Source organism: Tarenaya hassleriana, unplaced genomic scaffold (assembly GCF_000463585.1).
Source record: "Tarenaya hassleriana unplaced genomic scaffold, ASM46358v1 Cleome11, whole genome shotgun sequence".
NCBI classification, from domain to species: domain Eukaryota; kingdom Viridiplantae; phylum Streptophyta; class Magnoliopsida; order Brassicales; family Cleomaceae; genus Tarenaya; species Tarenaya hassleriana.
The window spans coordinates 990578-1013447 of record NW_010961290.1 but is presented as its reverse complement, the minus strand read 5'-3'; the positions used below and the strand labels follow the sequence as shown (position 1 = coordinate 1013447).

The following is a 22870-nucleotide window of genomic DNA, read 5'->3' as shown; positions in this document are numbered from 1 at the left end:
CTGGTCAGAAGAAGACATTCAACTTCAAAATACAAACAGTTATAAATTTATAATGGGTTCCTTCCCAAGTCCATGCAAAAAAAAAAAAAAAAAAAAAAAAAAAAAAACAAAACCGAACCCCCAAATCTTCAGATTTACAAGGGAATGGACAGATATCCAATGGATTTCAACACAAAAGAGAAAAGAGTCATGCCTCCTAATTATGAAGACATCCTCCACCAAAGTCTAGTGGCTGCAGTTGTCACCAACATATGAAGGCTCCAAAGACAATAACAAAACCACAGATTTAAGTTTTATGAAAGAAACGAGTTTTCTTTTTATTATCTAATATAAGCTTTCTCTACTCTTCCTTCAAAATCTAGGTGGGGTTTTACTACTCACCCTCAAACCCCTTTGGTTCTTTGTTTCTTTCTCTTTCTTTACCATCTCTCCCTCGACGACGACGACGACGGCCTGTCATCATACCCAAAGTGTAAAACTTGTTAAGAACCTGTTTGATCATATGCAAACCGCAATTCTAGTGACCCAGTTTCGCAACTCTCTCTTGGTTATTTCAAGTCCACCCGAATCTGAAAAAGTTGACAGATTTCTACAGCCTTTTTGTTTGTTGTTCATATGCGCAAGTAGGAGACTTCGATAAGCACGACTCAGCAGATATAGATGTTTCCTAATGCAGGATACCAGAATTGAAATGTAAGAAGGGCAAATCATATCTGAGGACTAACCTGTCAGAGTTCCTGTTGCTGAAGTGGCCATGCTCCTGGTTTCCTTGGAAGTTTCTTCTGTTATCGACAGGCCTTACCCAGGCATCAACTGCACCACGTGATCTTGGTCGGTCCATAGATTCAACGCTCCTAGACTCATCGAATGATTCCGATCGGGAATGTGATCTTTCAGAATAAGTCGCTGTTCTGCCTGCACTGGAGTCTGGTCTCTGAACTGCTTTCTGCCTGAACCTTACCTTGTCGTCCAACTCACGGGCAAGAGTTTCCAGATCTTTTTCTTTCTGACTTATAATGCCCGGCAAACTATTGTTATTACCACCTGGTTCTTCTTTAGAGGCCTTGCTATCTGGTGCAGCGGGGTCCTTCTCGAGTTGCTTCTTTAATTCTTCGATCTCTTCCTTCAACATTTTCTCTTCTTCTGTCTCAGGCCTGACAAAGTTTGTTTCATGACATAACACATTCAAGTGAGACCAATGTGATATGAAGAAGATCTAGATAGCCATCAAGAAACTCACATACGAAGGCACCACAACACTGCAGACGCAGAAGATCAAATAAACTAAACAACCAGCATCTGAGACAAGAGGAAGAAACTTCAGCTTACTTTAGAAGAACACGAGATACAAGCAACAAAGCAATGACTCTCTCATCAGCCATACTTTCTTAAACCATGCCGTCAGATTGGCATTCAGTAACCAAACAAAATCTTCTTACAATTTACCTCGGTGCCTCAGACATGCAGAAGGCCATGATTTCAACACATCATCAAAAGATTACCATGAAAAACACTATCAGCTAAAGTACCCGACTTTCTAAAAGCTTGATAATTTTCTGTTCAACATCATTGGGGAAATTGCCAGACTAGACACTGACACTGATAAAGCAAACATGGTTGTGGCTTTCAAAGGTAACAATCAGAGGCAAAACCATCTATAAGTTTAGACACGCCTAAACATGTTCAACTCTGTTCTACGTTAAAAAAAGTTTGAAAATACTCTATCAAACAGCTAATATCACTTCAAAGTTCTAACTTTTTTTTCTGATTCAATCATGGTCAAGCAGAATGTCAACTAGCAGTAACTAATGACCACACCATACACCCAGTGACTAGGAAAAATCGAGACAGATAAGGACCTGTCAACTCTGCGATGATCAAGTTCGAAATCGATCTTGCGCCAATCCTGTCCACGTTCCTCCAGCAATATTTCCCTAGGCTTTGCATCGCCAAAAGGATTCACCTTGGGTCTCGGTTTCACAGCATTCTCTATGCTGTTCAATGCCGAACCCTCAGACCTGATAGATTGCACACTTGATGGCCTGCTTGAGTGCGCACTCGTTGGTCTACTCGTTTGGGAGCTTTCTTTCTTGCCCTCAATTTCCGAGTCGAGTTTCTTCCAATCCAATCCCTTCTCCGCCAACACTTCCTCTCTCGGTCTAGCTGCACCAAATGGGCTCGGTTTATTTGTCTTCACAACCTGAGTTTCGGTCACTCCTGAATCAGCCTTTCGTGGTTCCAAAACCAGACGACGACGCTCCGCCTGAACGCCGGCGACTTCTCGGCTCCACCGATCAGGCTTGGGGCCCGAATCATGGAAACCCGACCCGAATGTAGATGTGGGGGGCTGCCTTTTTCCCGCCCCCCAATTATCGACCTCATCCGCCTTGGAGAATCCACCACCACTGCCGCCGGCTCCAAGACCGCCATAGCGACTCTGGCGTCCTTGATCGAAAGAAGGAAGCGATTTCTTCGATTTTCCCCAGTCATCAACCTCGTCAGCCCTTGACGGCTGAGACAAATCGGAAACCCTAGACGAGGGTCCTCTGCGTTCATCGTCAAATCCGCCATAGGCTCTCCTGCCACCGCCCCACGACCCATCGGAATCTCCCCGATCCCGCATCATCCGTTCCGGAGGCCCACCACCAGACCGACCGTACGAGGAGAATCCGCCGCCTAGACGACCCGGTTGCATCTCCTCCTGGGAGCGTTGCCGGGGACCAGTCGGAAGCTGATGCATCTCCTCCGGGGTCAATCCCACCGCGGCACTTCCGCTGCCGTACTCACCCATGGAGAACTCCGACAGCGTCATGATCTTTTTCTTCTTCTTCGACTTGGCAATCGCAGCTTCTTTTAGGCTCGGGAAACTACGCATATCCGCCGCCGCAGTGGCCGTAGCTTCTGCGGCTTTCTCCTCATCGGCAAGCTCAGCCTCATCGGCCCATGCGCCGATCTTACCCCAAGGTTTCGACATCTGATCCAATTCCAAAACCGGAGGTTCCGAGATCTGAACACAAAAAAAAAGCTCGAAAACGAAAAGATCTGAATGGAAGGCAGCGGAAATTCTCCGGAACAGTATAGATCTAAGGATCCGGACAAGATTCGAGGAGCTCCGAGAACACCCAAAGACGAAATCGCCGGAAGGAAAGAAACAGACTATCGCCGTCTCTCTCTTTTCCTCTTTTGCGTGACGAACAAAATTTTGAGAAAACGAAATAAATGAAATTCCATTTGGAGGGCAGCGTGGCATGATTCGAAAACGGAGGGGCGAGGGGGATCCAACACGCGCTATCAGTGCGCGTGGAGTACACGCACTAATCAGGAGCGAGAGAGAGGTTCTCTTGCCCAGGCGACGTGTGACGGTTGACTTGAAAACGGAAACGAACGGTCATTATTAGTGTTCCCGATTTATAATTATCCTCGTCTTTTACCCCCAGATTTTTTTTAATCTGTCTTTAGATTCTTTTCCTTGTAATTCTATTTGCGATTAGTAATTTAATTGTTACATTTCCACGTGTATAGATTAACTTTTAAGTATTAGATATTTACACTGCGCGACATGTGGATAAACGTTTTATTAAGGGAAACAAAAAATACATCAATTTTTTTATTCTTCTTTATTTTGATACCCGAACTTTTAATATTTTATATTTTATACCATAGTTAAAATATGTGGTTTAAATTTTTCTTTTTATTTTTAAATGATCAAAATTATTTAATTTCTATAATTTTATAGTTCAAATATTATAACAATAAAAATTGAAAATCAAAGTATTAAAATGCATATATATATATATATATATATTGCAGCGTCGACCTTTATTAAAGAAGTTGATGAGCTTCACAACGGGAAACGCAACAGGAACGTAAAGGAGAATGCAGGACGCAACGACGTCGCACGGAGAGTTCAAGCACGAGAGCAGGAGAGCGTGAACAAGGCAGAGCCATGGGGTGGGACTTGGATCGAGACAGAGTCTTTGGTCGGACCGAATCGTTGGCCGCTCCACAGCTCGGAGCTCTCACACGAAGCTCCTTCCAGATTCTTGTCGGGAAGAGCCTTCGACAGGTCTCCTACCTTCGCCGATATCTCTGTCTTCACCTCGTTCAGGTTGAAGAACGCTAGGTACACTTCTCCTGTTCAAGCCATGGCAATGCTATCTGTCATATGTAACTGTGTATGTGTATATATACATATACACGCACATTCACCATTAGAGGAGAAAGTTACCACTTCTTCCCCTGGAAATCCAAGCACGGACGCCATTGGAGCCAGCTTTGGTCGAAGAGAAAGACGGGTGAACACACAGCCGAGTAAAGAGAAGAACAAGAAAATCTGATCAAGGAAAAAGATAACCTGCGACTTGTTTCAGCACTGCACATAGACCAGAATATCCGTTCTGCAGTGTCCCATTCCTATGGAGCTCCCACATCTGTATACGACATCAGATCGTGTCGTAAGAAATACGAAAACTACAACATAGGATCGGGACAAGAAGAGATTAGACGGGTCATACCTGGTTGGCATCGTCGGCTTTGCACGGTGACAATGCACCTCGGCTGTAATCTTTCGAGGTGAGCCTTTGTTTAGGAGAAGCGCCTAAACAGGAAGAAGCTGTTCTATCGCTTGTTACCACGTGAAGTTTACCTCGGTAAATCTGGTTTTGTCTCAACTCCTCATCTCTGCACCGAACAAAAATCAGATTAACCCGTTGAGAATCGACAGTGGTTAACCAAACTGATAGTGATTGAGATCATACGAAGCGATTCGTCTCTTTCTGTTGTATAAGCAAAAGGGCCGCCTCGCAAGTTTGTTGCTTTGTAAGTTTTGGTTCCAACAGATTTGTCGATGATTCTCGTCTAATCCTGATATTGACCATTCGCTGGCTTTCGGCTCTTTGCAGCTCGTGAGACCAAAAGCAAGTTTAGTTGTCATGTCCCCTTCCGTTGGCTCTCGTGGATTGTTTTTTCGCTTCCTCGTAGATACATTTATCCCGGTGACATAAGGAAACTGCATCATAGAAGTTGCAAAATCGGTTTTAGAAGCTCGACAGAGATTGGATTTTGCCAAAATCGGAATGAGTTGAAGTTACGTTTTCACGTACCTCCTTGGTGTTAGAACCGTAAGAGTTTATATCCAGCAATGTCGGGTTTGTGATAAGACTATATGTACCGTCGTCGAGGTTTCGCACGTCTCCTCCAAACATGAGAGGGGACTTTGCTATAGCCCACAAAGTCATCTGGGCAAAAACAGAAGGAACATGAAAATTGTCGGCAATGGAGAATTTATACACCGCAAAAGCCAACTTACCTGTGTCCTTTGTTCATCCAGAGTAAGCCTACACGGTCTATGGGGTCCAAAGTTCGAACCTTTCACAATATTTTAAGACATTATCAGACCATGAAATCAGATTGAAGTTTGAAATCTGGGAGAGAATGCTCTCTCTCTCTCTCTCTATATATATATATATATATCACCTGGATCTGTAAGCCATCCGAGTGGTAGCATATCAAGGTCGGGCCACGATTTTCCCAGTAAGCCTTCTGCACCGATCATATCAGAAGCCGACATATCTCTGGTAGTAAAAAAACGATATCGAATAAAGATTGGAAACTCATAAGCATTTCAGCAAAAATAATCTACGTGCATTCATAAGCGTGACCTCGAGACATCAAAATGGGCCAAAACGTCTTTCCATGAGTCCCAATCATCGCCAGTTATCCGATACATGTTAACTAATGAACTAACTTCTTTGGCCATTGCAGGTGTCACACTTGTTCCCGGAGATAAAGAGTACAAAACTGGCCGATTGAGCTCCCTCAGAACCTGCAAAAACTTGGTTTTTTTACCGATATCTCCGTGCAGTAATATAGTAAAATATGATAGTGAATACCGTAAAAATGAGTTAAATACCTCTGATACATAAGTGATCTCGTCTAGGTTGAAGTCATCGCCAAACACACAGTCATGTTTTACTGAAGACAATAGCAAAGTTCATGTCTTTATACTTTGATGTTTCGAAGATCGAATTGAGACTTCACGAATTCGTTTTTCTTACTGAAATCGACACCCCATTCGGCGTATTGTAGGTAAAGAGACTTGAGGAAAGCTCTTCCTGCTCCTAGCTTAGTATTTACGCTCATGAACCCGTGAGGCATCCATGCACATGCCTTCTCCTTGACCCCGATATCTTGTGCCCGCCATTGTCGACCCGATTCTTGATAAGCATCGCCCTGATCACAAGGCAAACAACGATCACTCGCCAATCCATAATTAGAAGAATCTGAGATTAAAATAAAAAATACCGTGACAGGGTCCAAGATGAGAGTATTGGAGTTAAATGCTTGTGTACTGATTCCGGCCATGACATGAATCCCAAACTTCAAACCCATTCCGTGCACTTTGTTTGCCACTTCAGTGAAACCTTTTCCGTCCTTAGAGGATGGCCACCTTTCGGGATCGGGCTGAACCCTCCCCCATTGGTCGATCACATCGAACCCGTGAGAGTCGGTATAAGCTCCTTCCACTTTCCTTCTGTACCAGAGGTAATCCACCACAACATACTGCATTGAACACACACAAAGGGAGGACGAGCAAATTCACATGAAACTCAACCACCAAACCCTAAGTTTCCAAAATAAGAACAGAAGGAAACCCAGTGATGTTTCCCACTTATAGAAAACTTTCCCGGAGACAAATCCAATCTTCTCACAACCAAAGCTCAATACCCTATATAGCATTCTTACAGTTAACGATGATGTTTCTCTGTATATACCTCGTATCCATGAGGGTGAAGTCGTTGGGAAACGATCTCGGCACTCTGCAAGAATTCTTCTTCGGAAATGATCCAGCAGAAGGAATCGTACGAATTCCATCCTCTTGGCGGTGCTATCGCGCGTTCGCTCGATCCAACCGAAATACTGAAACTTTCAAGGAATTAGCTCAAAATTCAAAAAAAGAACACAAGATTATCGTAACAAGAAGAAAATTTGGGATTGACCCACATAAACATTTCAGCAAATCCGTCAAATTCTGTAAATTCAACGAACCCAGCTTGAAGCCCGACACTGTAAAAGCATGATCAGGGACCAGTGGAGAGAAGGTGAAGTACCTGAGGAGAGAAAGATTGAGGAAGATGAAGAAGACGATGAACCAAGAGACGCGGGAAGATAGAAACCCGGTCGACCCGACTCTGTTGATGGATGGCCCGTCCATGGCGTCGAGACCGAAAGCAAGTGTCCTGTAACTGGCGGGTATCCCTCGGTTATAAATATTCATCATTGAATGAATTTGTATGCTACACACACACATATATATATATATATATATATGTGTGTGTAACTTCTGTCTCCATACGGAAGATTTTTTTCTATATATATTGATTTTGCAGCTTTTTTGTGTATGGTAGATGACTATATTAGGATAAACGTGGATCCTTGAGTAAATGCATTTACCATTTACCATTTACCATTTACCATTTCTATAACGATGGATACGCTTAAGCACGAATAACGGGTATATTAAGATCTGCCAAAATCCAAATAGATTGGCATATGCTTATTTACGCTGTCATAGATGAATATGTTCATAGATTAGGCGTAGAAATGATATATATTATATATATAGACACAATGGATTTTGTTTCTAAATAATTCACTTATAAATCTCTTTTTTTTTCATCATGTTTATAGATAAGTATTAGACATTGACGAGGCAAATGAAAAAACATTGCCCTCGTTGGCTGTTAATGATTCATATTTACAGTAAAATATGTCATAGCGATACCGCAACCAAAGAAGATAAAGCTATAATTATATAAAACTGTTTTATAGTTCAATTACATTAAATGGCATTTCCCTGTCAATCAATATCCCTATTCCCTATCTCTTGTAATTTAAAAATATTTCAACAAGTAACTTTACACAATATCAAAATGATTACAGAATTAACTAAAGACCCAACATCTACCTTGTGAAAACCCCAACCAAACCATCTCTTTGTCCAAAATGCAAATACTTTGGTAATGAAAGAAAAAGAATAATAGATTTTGCAAGGACAGAGGGACAGAACAGAAGCATCAGGCTTTGCACATGCAGGGAGTGAGAGGATTCTCCCAGAGGTCGTAGTTAGGGAAAGTTTCTTCGGGCAAACCAGTTCGTGTCTGATGGGTGACAACTACGTCTTCTACGAATGTTTCCCAACCCATGTATGGGTCCCCAAAGGATTTAGACATCAACCCTTTGTCCGGTTTTATGGATTTCTGACGGTGTCCCATGTATCTTCTTGCACCGATGATCAGCTTCGCGAAATTTCCACCGTGTGTCATCACAAACACGTCTGATTTCAAGCAGACCAGGAAATCTAAGGCCGCAAGGCTCGTCACGTGCTTTCTGAAGCTGGCTAGTTCCTCTTTGCTCGCTAACTCCTCCTTCGTCACCTGGTTAACGACATTGGTGAAAAGACCGATGATAAGAAACGGGTTCGCTGAAGAAACGCCATGACCGAGACTGATTGTGGAGTTCTTACCAAATTCGGGAACATGTTTCTGAGGGGAGCCATACGGTTCTGCCCACCATAGACCTGACCAGATGCTACATAAATTTGCGTCTCCTTTGGATAACCCATTGCACGTAGGATGACAGCAACTTCTCCAGGCTCAAGAGGGCACCGGCCTTCTTTTCGCTTCTGCAGGGCAAGCTGCCATAGATGGGAACCATTCTGCAAATACACAACAAGCCCATGATAGTTTAGGCACCAAACCTTAAGAGACAAATCAGATATCATTGTAGTACGAGTCACCTTGTAACGCCGAGGCCATTCCTTGTGCCTGTATACTGCCATTTTAGCTTTCTCTTCCCTTGTTCCCACAAAATCACAGAAGGATAGGCCAACCATACCTTTCTCGAATCTCAGATGAAGAGCCCTGCATGGGAGAAACAGAATTAGCAGCTCGAGTTACAGCAATTCAAAGGGTTCACTATCAAACAACATTCTGTATGATGGTATCTCATACATATATGGATTTGGCTTTCCTGTGCGATTTCTCATCCTCGAAACTAGTAAATCGGCCATCTGCTCTATCTCTGGGAGAAACACTAGAGCGTGATAGTTTACACGGCATCGTAATCTGTTGATTTCCGGTGGTACATTATCATACCTGAAAAAAATTCCAAGAACAGAAGGAAACATCATTTGTTGTATACACAGACACTCTGAAAGTCATTGCCTTGATCAATAGTATATTACAGAGCTTACCCCAGCCGATCAACAAAAGGCTTTAAGGCCATTATCTTCTTCTCCTTTATACGAGGTAAAACATTGTCAATGTAGAATTGTGCTGGTGCATATTTTGGAATGTTTTTGACAGTTCGTCTGCAGAATACAAACCATATGACTTGGTCAAAATCACAATTATAATATGAATTCCTAGTACTTCGTCATCATATATACATATATGTATACCAGACTCCTTTGACTTGCATAAATTATTCTATAAGGTTTTTGAATAACCAAAGGTAATAATCATATCGCCAATGAAAGCTAAACAGCTGAAACAAACCTTATACTGCTAAATAACTCTGACTTGTCAGTGAACCATTCAGGTATATCTCGAACAATTCGAACATCCGCCTTCAAGTAATCAATGAAATGGTCTACGTCAAAAATGTCTTCAAATTTCCTGCAAAGTACATTTGCAGATTCAGTACATACAGAGAGGATCTTGCTTCTCTATTATGATGTTCAAATAATCATAACCGAGAAATGCATAACTACAGCAAATAGAAATAAAAAATGAATGGTAAGTGAAAGCAAATGCTTAATAATAAGCTCACGTTTGGTCTTTCCAAATCTGATCCTGCTTCAATACAGGTAGAATCAAAGTTGCATTCATAATCTTGGCAACAGCTACAGCATTACAGATCTGCAACCCATGAAGGAACAAAATTCAAAACTTTGCAGGCTATGAAATAGCAAAAATCAAGCTTTGCAGCCAAAAAAGTGAAAAACTAAAGCATTTGCAGGAAGAAATTGCAGTGATAGTTCAAGTAAAAAGGAGAAGCCACATGCACATAGATTCGCGATTTTACAGTGAAAATATGAATCAGGAAATAGATTTAAGAAAATGCATGGAAGACACATACAGCAATTCTTTGCTGATTCAAACCACCTTCAGCGTGGATAAAGATGTAGCCGTTTGTTTCATTCTCAGGAGGAATATCTGAAAATGGTCAAATGCAAACTGATAAGAAGATATCCAGAAAGAAAGCTCAAGAACAACAATTTAACTTCAGGAATGACCGATCAAAAACAACATGACAAGATTTACGGTGATATTGAAACATACGACCTATGTAATACCTGACACTCCACCAAGCTGGCGCTCGGCACAAGGCTTCCACGAAGTCGTAGCAGACAAAGGATTCTCCCAGGGAGAAGGTGTCTCTTTTACCTGGAGATGCAAACAGACAGAACTCATTCACAGGACAAAACATATGTATTCGATAGATAGACAGTGAAGCTCAGATACTTACATGTGGGCAGTGAAGCACAATTCCATCTTTTCTACACAAATATGGGGTATTCTGCACAAAAAGTGATCCAGATACAAGAGATCTAAGCTTAATTAACGAGAATAAAAACCCTTACTTTCACTTCTCAACCCAAATGCAGGCAGCTAATACATTCCCTGATCGGTAACATTGGATTATGCATCGGAATCAATACATCTCACAAGTACCCACTGTTGGATACCGGAAGATTTCAATTCCTAGATCGAACGAAAGACTTACCAAATGATTAACAATCCCTAAAACGGAGATCAAACTTGCGACGGTTAGAATAAACAGCAACAAAAGCGAGATCTTGTTCTTGTGGGGAGAAACCCTAGGATCGTCACCGAAGAAAGGGAACAACGAGTGAAGCCCAGAGAGTGACCAGAAGGAACGGTCGCGATCTCCCCGTCGTGGGCGGTCGTCGTCGTCGTCTCCACCGGTGGTAGAGTGATCGTGGACGTGAGGCGACGACGAGTCGTCGTCTCCACCGCCAACGCCACCGCCGCCGCCGCGCAGCGGAGAGGAAGAGGATCGGCTCCCGAGTGAGCTCGAGTGCCGTAGCTCCGCCATTGCTCGCTTCGGACTGAAAGTCGCCATCTCTCTCTCTGTATCTCTCCGCCTCTCTCTATCTCTCTGAAGATGGCTACAGTTTTTCAGCTAACTATGGCGAAGGCTGCTATGTGAAGGAAGAAGCGCCGGAGAAGGGAAAATAAAAAATGAAAACAATCAAGCAAAAAAAAATTCGAAGCCATGACTCATGAGCGTTGCTGTTCAAAGTCAAAACTCTCTGCAACAGGCAGAGGTTCCCTGATCCATGTTATTACACAATTACCCCTATAGTTTATAGTAATGACAGAATCACCCTCTTCATCTTGGTCGAGCTTTAAGCCCTTAAAAACCTAAATAGTCTCCGTTTCTATCATTTCTCAGCTCTTCGGCGTCTCTCCCTCTTTCTCCGGTGAGATTCCGACCAACGTACCGATAGGCAAGTTCAAATCCGATACTCTTGCTCTTGCTCTTTTCTCATTGTCTGTACTCTATGTAAATCAAGCATGGTTTTGTTAGCCCTAATTGCAGAGACGACTTGGGAAAGATGAACACGGTAACGAGGCGAGTCACGGGATTGATTACTCGGTCGAGCCACCATCAGGCGCAGCAGGAACGCGGAATACGAGTGAAGGTTTTGAACGGGAATCTGGAGCAGGCGTTGTCGATACTGCAGAGGAAGATGCAGTCGAGTGGAATGGAGCGGTTGATAAAGCAGCGCCAGGCTCATCATATCAAGAACTCCGAGAAGAAGGTCCTCGCTAGGAAGAATCTGGAACGTAGGATCCAATCCGAGGATTTCGCGCGCAAACTCCAGTCGATCCTCATCAAGAAAGTCAGGTACTTTAACATTCGAACGTGTCTCCGTCGAATTTCATCTGATTGGCGTTGATATTTTGGGGAATTTGATCTGGGATTGCGTCTGTAGCTGTGCACGTATACATGAAAGTCGAACAGGTGAATTGGGTATGGGGAAATGCAAAAACTTGATTAAGCTTGAAATCAGGAAGAGCTGGTGGCAGAATCTGCAAGTAGCTCCATTGTTTCTGCCATGAGCTCTGGTCTTCTGTGCAATTATGGTGGCCCTTCTCATGGTTTTCTCTATTTTCTCTGCAGAGGTTTATGAGAGTGCAATTGGAAGAAACCTGGCGGCTGCCTCTTTGCTTTTCTGGGAATTGGTATTCAACCATGTTAGGATGTGATGGCACACAGTTTCCATTCAAATTCTCGTGACTTGGTCTTTCAGTGAACGAAATGAGAAGTGGATTTTGAGTAATCCTGGAGCATAATTCTTGGTTTATATTAGGTGGTAAGATGGTTTTCTTCCTATACATAAGCTTTGATTTACGCAAAAACAAGCCCTTTTTCCTAAAACCAAAGAAGCGTTCTCTTGCCCAAGTTGTCATAAGCAGACAACAAAACTGATGCAGCAAAAAGGTCTAAAATATATCAATCATAATCTGACAAGGGGCAATCTCTTTCTGGAATGTTAGATTTCATTCTGGGATCTAAGATAGTTCATCACCGGACCCAGAGCACTGCTCCTCAGGGCCCTGTACGACCACGAACCTCCACTTGAGTTCACTTTCTTGTTCCAGCCTTTGCTCTGAGTCAGTTCTGTCTTCTTTGCATTTAGAGTTTGGCTTATTTCCTCCCATGGGTTCACATTTCCATTTTCTGCAACAAATACACATACCAAGGTAAGCCGAAAAAAGAGAATATGATCATGAAGGGTTATCGCATTTCTGAGCAAATATGAAAGTACCTTTTATCGGCGATTTTAACCCATTGTCTGCTCCCAGATACTGACTTGGTGCTGTTTGCTCTGGCTCAGAAAGTTTCTCACTTTCTGCAGTAAGCGGCCTTGTATCATCAGTCGTGTTCTGATCCGGCCTTGTATCGTCAGTCGTGCTCTGATCCACCTTACGGACATCAAGCAGAGAAGAAAATTCTATCTGTAGAAGCAAAAGAAACAAAGGAGAAAGCTTTCTCATCAGATTCTATCTGTAGAACAAACCAGAAAGGAGTCCTGATCTCTGGCGGAAATATCAGTGTCATGGGTTACAATCACTGACACATGAAGCATACCTCCAATGATCCATCTTCCTTATACAAAGATGTATCTGGTTGAGCTGAGGAATCATCCTCTTCCATCTTCTTCTCTATTGGAAATTCGGGGACAGGCGTCAACATCACCTTCTTGGATTCTGGATCATATCGTATTATTTTTCCAACCTACCAAGGGAATGGTATCGTAAACGGCTAAAGCTAAAACAAAACAAATCAATTAGTTCAAAGACAGGAGAATGAAGCTTTACTCTGAATGAGGAAACCTCTGGAGTCCAAGAAGATGATAGCTCAATCAACCGATATGCGATAATGTTTCCTTCCTGAAACATTTTACATAGAGTTAATGTTAACCATTTGACCCTTGAACAAGAAGAGGCAAGAGCTAAGAGCTACATCTCGTCTAACAAGAACAAACCTTTGGCGAGCCAAGGTAGGGCATGAGCTTTTCATAGTTGATCTGAACAGAGGGTGGTTTCTCTACTTCTGCAGTCTGGGTTTCAGAGAAATCTTGGCAGAAATCTTGAGCATATCGTTTGGCGGTTGCAGTTTTCTCTTTGCCCCATTTCTGACCTTTCTTCTTGCTCGTAATTCCATTCCACGAGAAGTTTTCCTAATAGCAGCGAAAGTTCTTGGCATGACATCATAATCCTTAAAACAATGCACTAAGAAAAAGGAACCGTAAGTAATACATACCATTGGAGTTTCATCTTCTTGGAAGGTTTGATCTGCTCCGACTGGAAAGAGAAGCATGCGAAAGAAATGGTAAGGACACAGAAACAAACCCACAGAACTAGGCAAAGAACAAGCTTCATTAAGTTTACCAAGGGGCTTGAAGCGAATATGGCCTGGCCTCACTTCCACAGGAACGACTTCATCTCCTATGCCATCACTACACTCATCTGGTTGCTGGTGTTCTTCGGCAACAAGGTGATTTTCTTCAGCAACATGGATATTGATGATGCCAAGTGATTTTTTACTGGGTGTTACAATCAACTGCTTCTGTTCGAGCTGTAAATATGAAAGAAGATGTTAGTGCTGAAGTTCAAGTTATACATGACTAAGTACATGTCTGATGCATGAATCTTATAATAGTGATGGTGAAGAGAACCTCTTGCTTCTCTAGTTTGGCCTTTTCTCTCAACCATTGCCGTTTAGCCTTTTTACGGCGAGCACTTCTGCTAGGAACCTAGAAACAAAAAACAAGAAGAGTCGGTTCACATTAATTCTCGCAAAGACAGCAGTTACAGGAAGCAGATAAGTGAAGTGCCATTGATAATATAGTGAATTTGTTGAACCGTAAAAACCAGCAAGCAAATCCCTGGATCCACTCAAACCAGAAAATCTACAAAGGAATCAGCTGGACATATTACTAGTTCAGTTCACTCTTTAGAAGACAAAAAATCAGTGACCTAGAAGCAACATAAAACAACTCCAACTTGTTTCCTTTCAAGAATGTAGTAAAGGGCCGACCTTTTTTGTTTCACCAGAAATCTGGCATAAATCATCAGCACCTTTTTGCTCTTCCTGTTGTGAGCACCTGTAATAATAAGGCAATGAGAATCGATAAGTGAACATGATAAAGGGCTAGAGATAACATTCACCTACTCTTTTGAGTTAGCCATGGACTTGGCAGCACTATTATTCTCTTTATCAATTTCAGCCGTCTTTATATCAGACTTCACCTTCTTGGCAACACGCTTTTTCTTGCCTGTATCACCAATTTGTGAAATCTTCTTTCTGTTAGCAGAGGATCCATTTTCTATTTCTTCAGTACGAGCCAACTTACACTTCTTCTTCCTGCATCATTATAAACATGAACAACAGCAACACAGATACAAACAAACAAGTAAGCAGTTGTTCTGGTAATGGTCCATACTTGGAGCTTGGACTTTTACTTGAAGCCTTTCTCTTCTTTGACATCTTCTTCTCGGGCAGACTTTCCTCCAACAACCCATTTCCCATCTCTTTGGGCTCAGCCTCCTCCGAGTCACTTTCATACCCTCCGGTTTCCTCCTGAAATTCCTCATTTGCTAGAAGCTGTATTCCACCTCTCGGTTCGAGCTCTATCCTATTGAAAGCATTCTCTCCATTGTATGCCCCAGCAATTTCCGACAAGGATGCTTTTCTCTTCTTCACACTACCAAAACAAGAAGAAGAATCAACAGTGACAGTGTCTCACCACACGGAAAACAAAGACGTGAATGCTGAATGGAACACAACAAAACATTCACTAGATGGTGCTCACCAGACAATGTCTTTGTCGTTCAAAACACAACTCGACTCGAACGGCGGTAGAACAAACCCTTCCATCTGGAGCCAAAGATTCATACATACATTAAAATCCCGACACAGAAATAGCCGTCATATAAAACGAACATAAACACAAAATAACGAGAATTTCTCCCCCAAAAGTTTGCTCCTTTGGTATGTAACCAACAATGCATTTGCTTTCGGGGAATTAGGGCAAAAGAAGACATACAGATAGAGAGATGCCATGTGGGCAAGCTTCAAAGAGGTCGAAAGTGCCAAGAAGATGAGTAGAGATATTGGAAATGGTACGATGACACTTGCGATTCAGAACAATCCAGCTTCTCCCCAGACCTTCCTTCTTCTGGGACATGCTCAGAATCCTTCGATCCTCAAACACCACACGAACCCTAAACTTCTCTTCCGCCATTGTAGACAGACTAAAAGAAGAGGACGATGAGCTAGAAGGACAATCCGCAGAGATTTTCGCTTCGCTGTCGAGCTTCCGCAGTCCCTTCCACCCATTAAACCTTGCGAGTCTGAGTTTGAGGAGAGGGAAGCAAAAGCCGAAACCAAATCCTCAAGGCTTCCAGAGTCTCCCATTTTGGGCCTAATGGGCCCCATAAAGTGTCCGTTAAAGGCCCATATAATTAGTCGGGTTAAGATTTGGGAGTCTTTCATGTTTTCCATTTCCCTCGCTTCGTGTTAACACAGGTCCGTCCCTCTCGCCGCCGATCTGATGCCGCGGCGTTGAAGCACCACGTAACGCCGGAATTGTCCACCTGATATGCGTCGTCGAAATCGAACTGTGATATGCATCAGACCCTGGGCGCGTTACGCCTCGCATACCGCTCGTGTATCGCTCGCCTCGTGAAGTCGGGTCTGATCGACAACGCTGTTCAGGTGTTCGATGAAATGCGCCACTCGAGCTGCCGCGTGTTCTCCGTGGATTACAACCGGTTCATCGGCGTATTGGTAAAGGAATCCAGATTCGAGCTCGCCGTGGAGTTCTACAGGGAAATGACGCCAATGGGTTTTTCGCTCACCCCGTTTACATACTCGAGGTTTATATCGGGTTTATGCAAAGTCAAAGACTTTGATTTCATTGAAGCTTTGCTGAGGGACATGGGCTGTCTCGGCTACGTTCCCGATGTCTGGGCATTCAACATATATTTGGATCTGTTGTGTAGGGAGAGAAAGGTTGGGCTTGCTGTTGAGACGTTCTTTCGTATGGTTCAGGGAGGTCGGGAACCGGATGTTGTGTCTTATACTATACTGATTGATGGGTTGTTTAAAGATGGAAAGATCAATGAGGCTGTCGAGATTTGGAATGATATGATTCGTAGAGGGATTAGGCCGGATAATAAAGCATGTGCAGCACTTGTTGTAGGTTTATGTGATGCTAGGAAGGTTGATTTGGCTTATGAGATGGTGGTGGAAGAGATGAAGACTGCAAGAGTTAAGCTGAGTACAGTGGTTTATAATTCGTTGATTAGTGGGTTTTGTAGGGCAGGTAGGGAGGACAAGGCAAAAGCAATAAAATCCTTTATGAGCAAGAATGGATGTGAGCCGGACGTTGTTACATTCAATGTATTATTGAATCATTACTGCAATAACCTCATGTTGGAGAAAGCAGAGAGGTTGATGAAGGAGATGGAGAGAAGGGGGATACAGCCTGATGCTTACAGTTACAACCAGTTGCTTAAAGGAATTTGCAAGGCTGGTGAGCCTGACAAAGGCTATTTGTTCATGACAAATGAGATAGAGCCCAGAGGGTTTTGTGATGTTGTCTCTTACAGTACCGTGATAGAAGCATACTGTAAGGCATCAAATACAAGGAGGGCTTATAAGCTTTTTGAGGAAATGAGACAGAAGGGAGTAGGAGGTAGTGTGGTCACTTACACCACTCTTATCAAGGCCTTTCTTAGGGAACATAGCCTTAGCAGCTCTAGCATTGCAAAGAAACTTCTTCATCAGATGACAGGGGCAGGTCTATCACCAGATCGTATATTTTACACAACCATTCTTGACCATTTGTGTAAATCTGGGAAAGTTGAGATGGCATGTAGTGTTTTCAATGACATGGTAGAGCAGGGAATCACACCTGATGTAGTTTCGTATAATGCCCTTATAAGTGGTCTTTGCAAGTCCTCTAAAATAGTTGTGGCTGTGAAATTGTTCGAGGAAATGCAAGATAAAGGTTGTAGTCCTGACAAGTTGACTTTCGATTTGATAATTGGGGGACTCATACGGGAAAACAAACTATCCCTAGCCCACAAGGTTTGGGATAAGATGATGGATAAAGGTTTTACCCTTGAAGGACATTTGTCTGAGACACTAATAAATTATCAGCTCAGCAAGTGCAGCGTAAGCACAAAAGGGGTATAGAGCTTTGAAATCCTCCATGTTGTATTTCCTGTGCAAAAGGCTATCTTAATCAATAGCCGAAAGATTTGCCGAAGTAACATGCTACACGGTGGCCTGGAGCTGTTGATAAACTGTCATTTACGCCTGAATTGTTGCCACCTGCACTACAGAGAAATGAAAGAGGAAGTTATCAGGTTAGAGCTTATTTTATTCTTTGTGTCGATCTCACAAGGGTGAATTGTTATATGAATTTCCACAGAGAAATGGAAGGGAATGTACTATCTCAAAGGGTTTTTGTTCATCATATGAATTTCTCAAGAATGTGATCTTCATTAAACAATCATCAGGAACTAATAGAAGATAAATGTAGACTTGCTAATGGACAATGCACTGAATCTATGATCGAATTTACTTAGGCTTACTACACCTTTCCTTTTCTAGTTCATTTTAGTTCCATCATTCGAATTTCTTGTTATCGTCTATGCTGCAGCTGACTCGATTATATTAGTGGAGAAATATCACTCTTAGTGGTCAAGCTGTGAAGCAAGAGGCCAGTTCTCTTGATCTATCGTGGCAAAACTTCTCTTCTGTAGATTTAAATCCATTCCTCAAAAATTAGACTGAGCATTTTGGAGTGAGAAAAGTTTTTGCCAACACATTGGTCCTGCTCATTGTCTTGCGGGATAGGAAGCAGCATTAAACACCTGTATCGATGGTATGTTTCTGTATTTGGTCCTGCTCTTCTATAGGCTTGTATATTGGTTTCTGTATTTGGTATCAACTCTTATAAATTTTTTTAGTGGAAGAAAACTCTGAGAATTTTGTCTGCCAAATGTTCTCCATTTGCTCTTAGACTCAATGCTATCGTTCTCTCTTCCTCGTGGCCATCTCTCTGTTGCAACCTCTCTCGTCGTTTTTTTTTTTTGCTTTAATCAATTGGTTTCTTCTTTTTTGTTGATAAAAGGCATTCTACTAACAGTTTCCTTAAATGGGAACATGGCAGGAATCTCGGCACATTCTCGCTTGTTCGCCATTGTTGCCGAATAATGAGGTATGTTTTCTGCTTTCTCTTCCTACCTGAACAATGACGATTTCATTGTGGTTTCCTGTATTCTAAAGACATTATGTTTAGTTTTCGGGTTGAATCTACAAATATGTAGAGTGAGACTCCTTTAGATGTGAAGTGCTCGATTTCATTCTTGATTTTGAGTCGTTTGGATCTGTGATTGAGGGACTTGTGTTGAAACAAGAAAAGACTCTTTGAACCGCTTAGCTGGAAAATATGTTTTACTTATGTAATCCGTGCATTTCTTTTGATTTTTTCCGTACATACTAGAATAGGTCTCTAGCCCATTGACCTCTCCCCAAACCACCATGGCTCAGGGGCCAGACCATGGATGCTCGACCTCTGGCCACTGAGACCGGAGAGGAGACATTACCACCGCGGGTCAGCAGTCAGATGTCAGGTGCTCGACCCATGATGCTCGACCTCAGGCCACTGAGCCCAGAGAAGAGCCATTACCACCACGGTTCAGCGCCCAGATCTCGGATGCTGCTCGACCTCTGGCCACCGAGCCCAGAGAGGAGCCATTACCAGCACGCCATAGCCCAAGCCCTGCTAGGCCACTGCCACTGGGATGTAAATTACGTCAAGTGGTGGATTGATACGTTAAATGGTGATGTAGATTACGTTTAAAACACTGGATTGTTGTTGTATGATTCATCGGGTTTCCAATGATATAAATAGATTATTAGATACATAATTGAAATGGGTTCTTAGATGTGATTGCTGTCGATCTCATTGTTGAGATACTTGGCTAAGTTTGCAAGTGAAATCACTGGTGAGGTTTGCTTGTGTTTCACAACATGTAGCAATGGTGTGTCTAGTTATATAAAGCATGAAAGTATCGACATAACACTCGGTGTTTCAGTACAGCAAAAATATATTGTCTTTTTCTTCCAAATCAGATGTATCGATATGTGTTGGATGTGACGTACTCCTAACCTTTGTACTCATTGCAATGACAAAATCAAGAAAATTCTTCAGACCACCGTCTCACTTATCTCAAAAAGGAACCAATTTTGTCTTGGTTTTTCCACCCCGTTTGTCTTTATATGACGATGGCGCAGTGAAGACTTTAAGATCACTTCTCAAAGAAAACAGAGTCGAAAACAGAGCAGCCAAAATGACAGTCGAGAAGAGCCATTACCACCACGGTTCAGCGCCCAGATCTCGGATGCTGCTCGACCTCTGGCCACCGAGCCCAGAGAGGAGCCATTACCAGCACGCCATAGCCCAAGCCCTGCTAGGCCACTGCCACTGGGATGTAAATTACGTCAAGTGGTGGATTGATACGTTAAATGGTGATGTAGATTACGTTTAAAACACTGGATTGTTGTTGTATGATTCATCGGGTTTCCAATGATATAAATAGATTATTAGATACATAATTGAAATGGGTTCTTAGATGTGATTGCTGTCGATCTCATTGTTGAGATACTTGGCTAAGTTTGCAAGTGAAATCACTGGTGAGGTTTGCTTGTGTTTCACAACATGTAGCAATGGTGTGTCTAGTTATATAAAGCATGAAAGTATCGACATAACACTCGGTGTTTCAGTACAGCAAAAATATATTGTCTTTTTCTTCCAAATCAGATGTATCGATATGTGTTGGATGTGACGTACTCCTAACCTTTGTACTCATTGCAATGACAAAATCAAGAAAATTCTTCAGACCACCGTCTCACTTATCTCAAAAAGGAACCAATTTTGTCTTGGTTTTTCCACCCCGTTTGTCTTTATATGACGATGGCGCAGTGAAGACTTTAAGATCACTTCTCAAAGAAAACAGAGTCGAAAACAGAGCAGCCAAAATGACAGTCTCTCTATTATCTTTCCTCGGCCTCTGTCTCCTCATCCTCTTGTCCTTGATCACGGTAAAGAGGGTTAAAGGCTCGAAATGGAAGCTTCCTCCGAGCCCTCGGAAGCTTCCCATCATCGGAAACTTGCATCAGCTCGGGGGATTGCCTCACAGGTCTCTTCACAGTCTCTCAGACAAGTACGGTCCCGTCATGCTTCTTCGTTTCGGTTTCACTCCGGTTGTCGTGATCTCGTCGAGCGAAGCGGCCGAAGAAGTTCTCAAGACGCATGATCTCAAGTCCTGCAGCCGACCAAAGGGCGTCGCCGTGAGAAAACTCTCCCGTGGTTTCCGGGACATCGCCTTCTCTCCGTACAGCGAACTCTGGCGGGAACTACGCAAGATTTCGGTTCTTGATATATTCAGCCTGAGAAAGGTGAGGTCCTTTAGGCGTATCAGAGAGGAAGAGAGTCACCTGATGGTCAAGAAACTGTCTGAATCGGCATCGAAGCAAGCTCCTGTCGACTTGAACAAAACCCTTTTCTGGCTCACCTCGAGCATCATGTTTAGGGTTACCTTTGGACAGAATTTCTACGAGAGCAAGTACATGGATAAGGACAGAGTCGAAGAACTCATGTTCGAGGCCCAGGCAGTGTTCACTTTCGCTTTCTCGGATTTCTTCCCGTCGGTTCTCGGGCGGTTCCTCGATTGGGCGTCCGGACAACGTAAGAGACTGAACAGCCTCTTCGTCGAACTCGACACTTTTTATCAGAACGTGATCGACGATCACTTGAAGCCCGGAAGAAGAACAACTCAAGATTACCAAGATATCATCGACACCATGCTGGATATGATCGATAAACAAGGCGAAGATGATTATTTCAAGCTCACCATAGATCACATCAAAGGAGTCATCCAAGTAAGCCCATATATACACACACACACATACAGTGTGAGCTGTCTGAGAAACGTTTAACTTTTCGGTTTTCGCATCCGTTGTCCAGAATGTATTCCTGGCAGGAGTTGACACGAGCGCAATCATAATGATTTGGGCCATGGCAGAGCTGATGAAGAACCCTGGAACGATGAAGAAAGCTCAAGACGAGATCAGAAGCTGCATCGGAAAGAAGGAGACGATCGATGAAGGCGACCTCGATAAGGTCCCTTGCTTGAAGCTCGTAATAAAAGAAACCCTAAGATTACACCCAGCGGCTCCTCTTTTAGTCCCGAGAGAAGCGATGGATCATTTCAAGATCCAAGGTTACGACATTCCTCCAGGGACATGGCTTCAGATCAATGCATGGGCCATCGGACGTGACCCCAGACACTGGGAGAGCCCGGATAAGTTCATCCCGGAGAGGTTTATCGATAACCCTGTGGATTACAAGGGACAGCATTTCGACCTGTTACCGTTTGGATCAGGTCGAAGGATCTGTCCAGGCGTGCCAATGGCGATCGCTACGATCGAATTGGGGTTGCTGAACTTGCTTTACTTCTTCGACTGGAAACTGCCTGATGGGATGACGGAGAAAGACATCGACATGGAAGAAGCAGGGACTGTAACCGTTGTCAAGAAAGTGCCTCTTGAGCTTGTGCCAGTTCGACTTGGTTGACAGACAAAACACGAGTTTGTGTTGCATTGCATGTCATGCATGTAAGCCTCTCTCGCTATATATGAAAGAAAATGTACGAATAAACAAATAATAATCTCGAGTGAAAGTAGTAATATATTGGTTTATATATGCATGCGTGTGCGAAATCGATGAAATTAAGGACGATTCTTGGCGCGTGAGAGTCACGGTCGCAAAATCCATGGAGCCAATGGATTAGAATGGGAATTGTGGTAAGCGATTCAAAAATCAGGGTTTCGTACGACAATAAAAAATTGGGACTCGAGGGCTGGATAGCCATAATTTACACTAAAAAAATACACGTATTAGAGGGTTTTCATACGAGTTATATTCATGGATTACATAAGACTATTATCTAGACAATATAAGAATATTAATTGAACAGATCTTAATTAGCTAAACTAACTAATAGAATCTCAAATAAGGTTCATCGCACAAAATAATGGTCTGATATTATTCATAATCATATGCATAAATGCATTCTATACTTTATAAAAATCATATTTATCCAAAACCCGAAGTCTCTTGAATAAATATAATCATCCTAATTTTAAAAATAATAAATTAATCGGAATCGATTTTAGAGAAAAAGGGTGTCAT

The 22870-nt window shown here is 42.7% G+C and overlaps 7 protein-coding genes across 14 annotated transcripts; 3 read left to right on the top strand and 4 right to left on the bottom strand.

Annotated features, from left to right (window-relative positions):
* Position 1: 1 nt before the first annotated feature.
* LOC104805280 (eukaryotic translation initiation factor 4B2-like) lies at positions 2–3209 on the bottom strand. The gene is made up of 3 exons (XM_010529795.1): positions 1860–3209; positions 726–1154; positions 2–453 (listed from the first exon to the last, which is right to left on the bottom strand). The coding sequence occupies exons 1-3, from the start codon at positions 2972–2974 to the stop codon at positions 420–422; spliced, it is 1578 nt and encodes a 525-aa protein (XP_010528097.1). The 5' UTR covers positions 2975–3209; the 3' UTR covers positions 2–419.
* A 593-nt stretch (positions 3210–3802) lies between these two features.
* LOC104805279 (probable alpha-galactosidase B) lies at positions 3803–7282 on the bottom strand. The gene is made up of 14 exons (XM_010529794.2): positions 7110–7282; positions 6774–6918; positions 6304–6561; positions 6057–6231; positions 5912–5973; positions 5661–5824; positions 5476–5573; positions 5309–5367; positions 5103–5237; positions 4758–5008; positions 4515–4680; positions 4355–4430; positions 4229–4273; positions 3803–4134 (listed from the first exon to the last, which is right to left on the bottom strand). Exons 1-14 carry the CDS (start codon positions 7277–7279, stop codon positions 3908–3910), a joined length of 2031 nt encoding a protein of 676 aa, XP_010528096.1. The 5' UTR covers positions 7280–7282; the 3' UTR covers positions 3803–3907.
* A 574-nt stretch (positions 7283–7856) lies between these two features.
* Positions 7857–11275, bottom strand: LOC104805278 (uncharacterized protein At1g04910-like). The gene is made up of 11 exons (XM_010529792.2): positions 10789–11275; positions 10531–10581; positions 10358–10448; positions 10141–10217; positions 9832–9920; positions 9558–9677; positions 9254–9370; positions 9012–9155; positions 8798–8921; positions 8525–8716; positions 7857–8435 (listed from the first exon to the last, which is right to left on the bottom strand). Exons 1-11 carry the CDS (start codon positions 11146–11148, stop codon positions 8076–8078), a joined length of 1725 nt encoding a protein of 574 aa, XP_010528094.1. The 5' UTR covers positions 11149–11275; the 3' UTR covers positions 7857–8075.
* Positions 11276–11446: 171 nt separating this feature from the next.
* On the top strand, positions 11447–12373 carry LOC104805276 (30S ribosomal protein S21). Of its 2 annotated transcripts, none has more exons than XM_010529788.1 (3): positions 11447–11536; positions 11617–11937; positions 12214–12373. In XM_010529788.1, exons 2-3 carry the CDS (start codon positions 11645–11647, stop codon positions 12221–12223), a joined length of 303 nt encoding a protein of 100 aa, XP_010528090.1. In that variant the 5' UTR covers positions 11447–11536; positions 11617–11644; the 3' UTR covers positions 12224–12373. The 2 variants fall into 2 exon arrangements, with proteins under 2 accessions (XP_010528090.1, XP_010528091.1); XM_010529789.2 differs by having other exon boundaries at positions 11457–11536; positions 11629–11937.
* Positions 12374–12440: 67 nt separating this feature from the next.
* Positions 12441–15958, bottom strand: LOC104805277 (coilin). Of its 2 annotated transcripts, XM_010529791.1 has the most exons (14): positions 15647–15958; positions 15413–15477; positions 15044–15304; positions 14954–14964; positions 14773–14875; positions 14638–14704; positions 14276–14353; positions 13989–14175; positions 13861–13901; positions 13583–13777; positions 13416–13487; positions 13186–13332; positions 12863–13052; positions 12441–12774 (listed from the first exon to the last, which is right to left on the bottom strand). In XM_010529791.1, exons 1-14 carry the CDS (start codon positions 15842–15844, stop codon positions 12587–12589), a joined length of 1803 nt encoding a protein of 600 aa, XP_010528093.1. In that variant the 5' UTR covers positions 15845–15958; the 3' UTR covers positions 12441–12586. The 2 variants fall into 2 exon arrangements, with proteins under 2 accessions (XP_010528093.1, XP_010528092.1); XM_010529790.1 differs by having other exon boundaries at positions 14773–14964.
* A 157-nt stretch (positions 15959–16115) lies between these two features.
* Positions 16116–19726, top strand: LOC104805275 (pentatricopeptide repeat-containing protein At1g13040, mitochondrial). 6 transcript variants are annotated; one of them, XM_010529783.2, is made up of 4 exons: positions 16116–17975; positions 18272–18496; positions 18785–18832; positions 19165–19723. In XM_010529783.2, the coding sequence occupies exon 1, from the start codon at positions 16228–16230 to the stop codon at positions 17800–17802; it is 1575 nt and encodes a 524-aa protein (XP_010528085.1). In that variant the 5' UTR covers positions 16116–16227; the 3' UTR covers positions 17803–17975; positions 18272–18496; positions 18785–18832; positions 19165–19723. The 6 variants fall into 6 exon arrangements, with proteins under 6 accessions (XP_010528085.1, XP_010528084.1, XP_010528083.1 ...); XM_010529782.1 differs by having other exon boundaries at positions 19118–19723; XM_010529781.2 differs by having other exon boundaries at positions 19123–19722.
* Positions 19727–20596: 870 nt separating this feature from the next.
* On the top strand, positions 20597–22381 carry LOC104805274 (cytochrome P450 71B20-like). The gene is made up of 2 exons (XM_010529780.2): positions 20597–21558; positions 21644–22381. The coding sequence occupies exons 1-2, from the start codon at positions 20656–20658 to the stop codon at positions 22250–22252; spliced, it is 1512 nt and encodes a 503-aa protein (XP_010528082.1). The 5' UTR covers positions 20597–20655; the 3' UTR covers positions 22253–22381.
* The last annotated feature ends 489 nt before the right edge of the window (positions 22382–22870 follow it).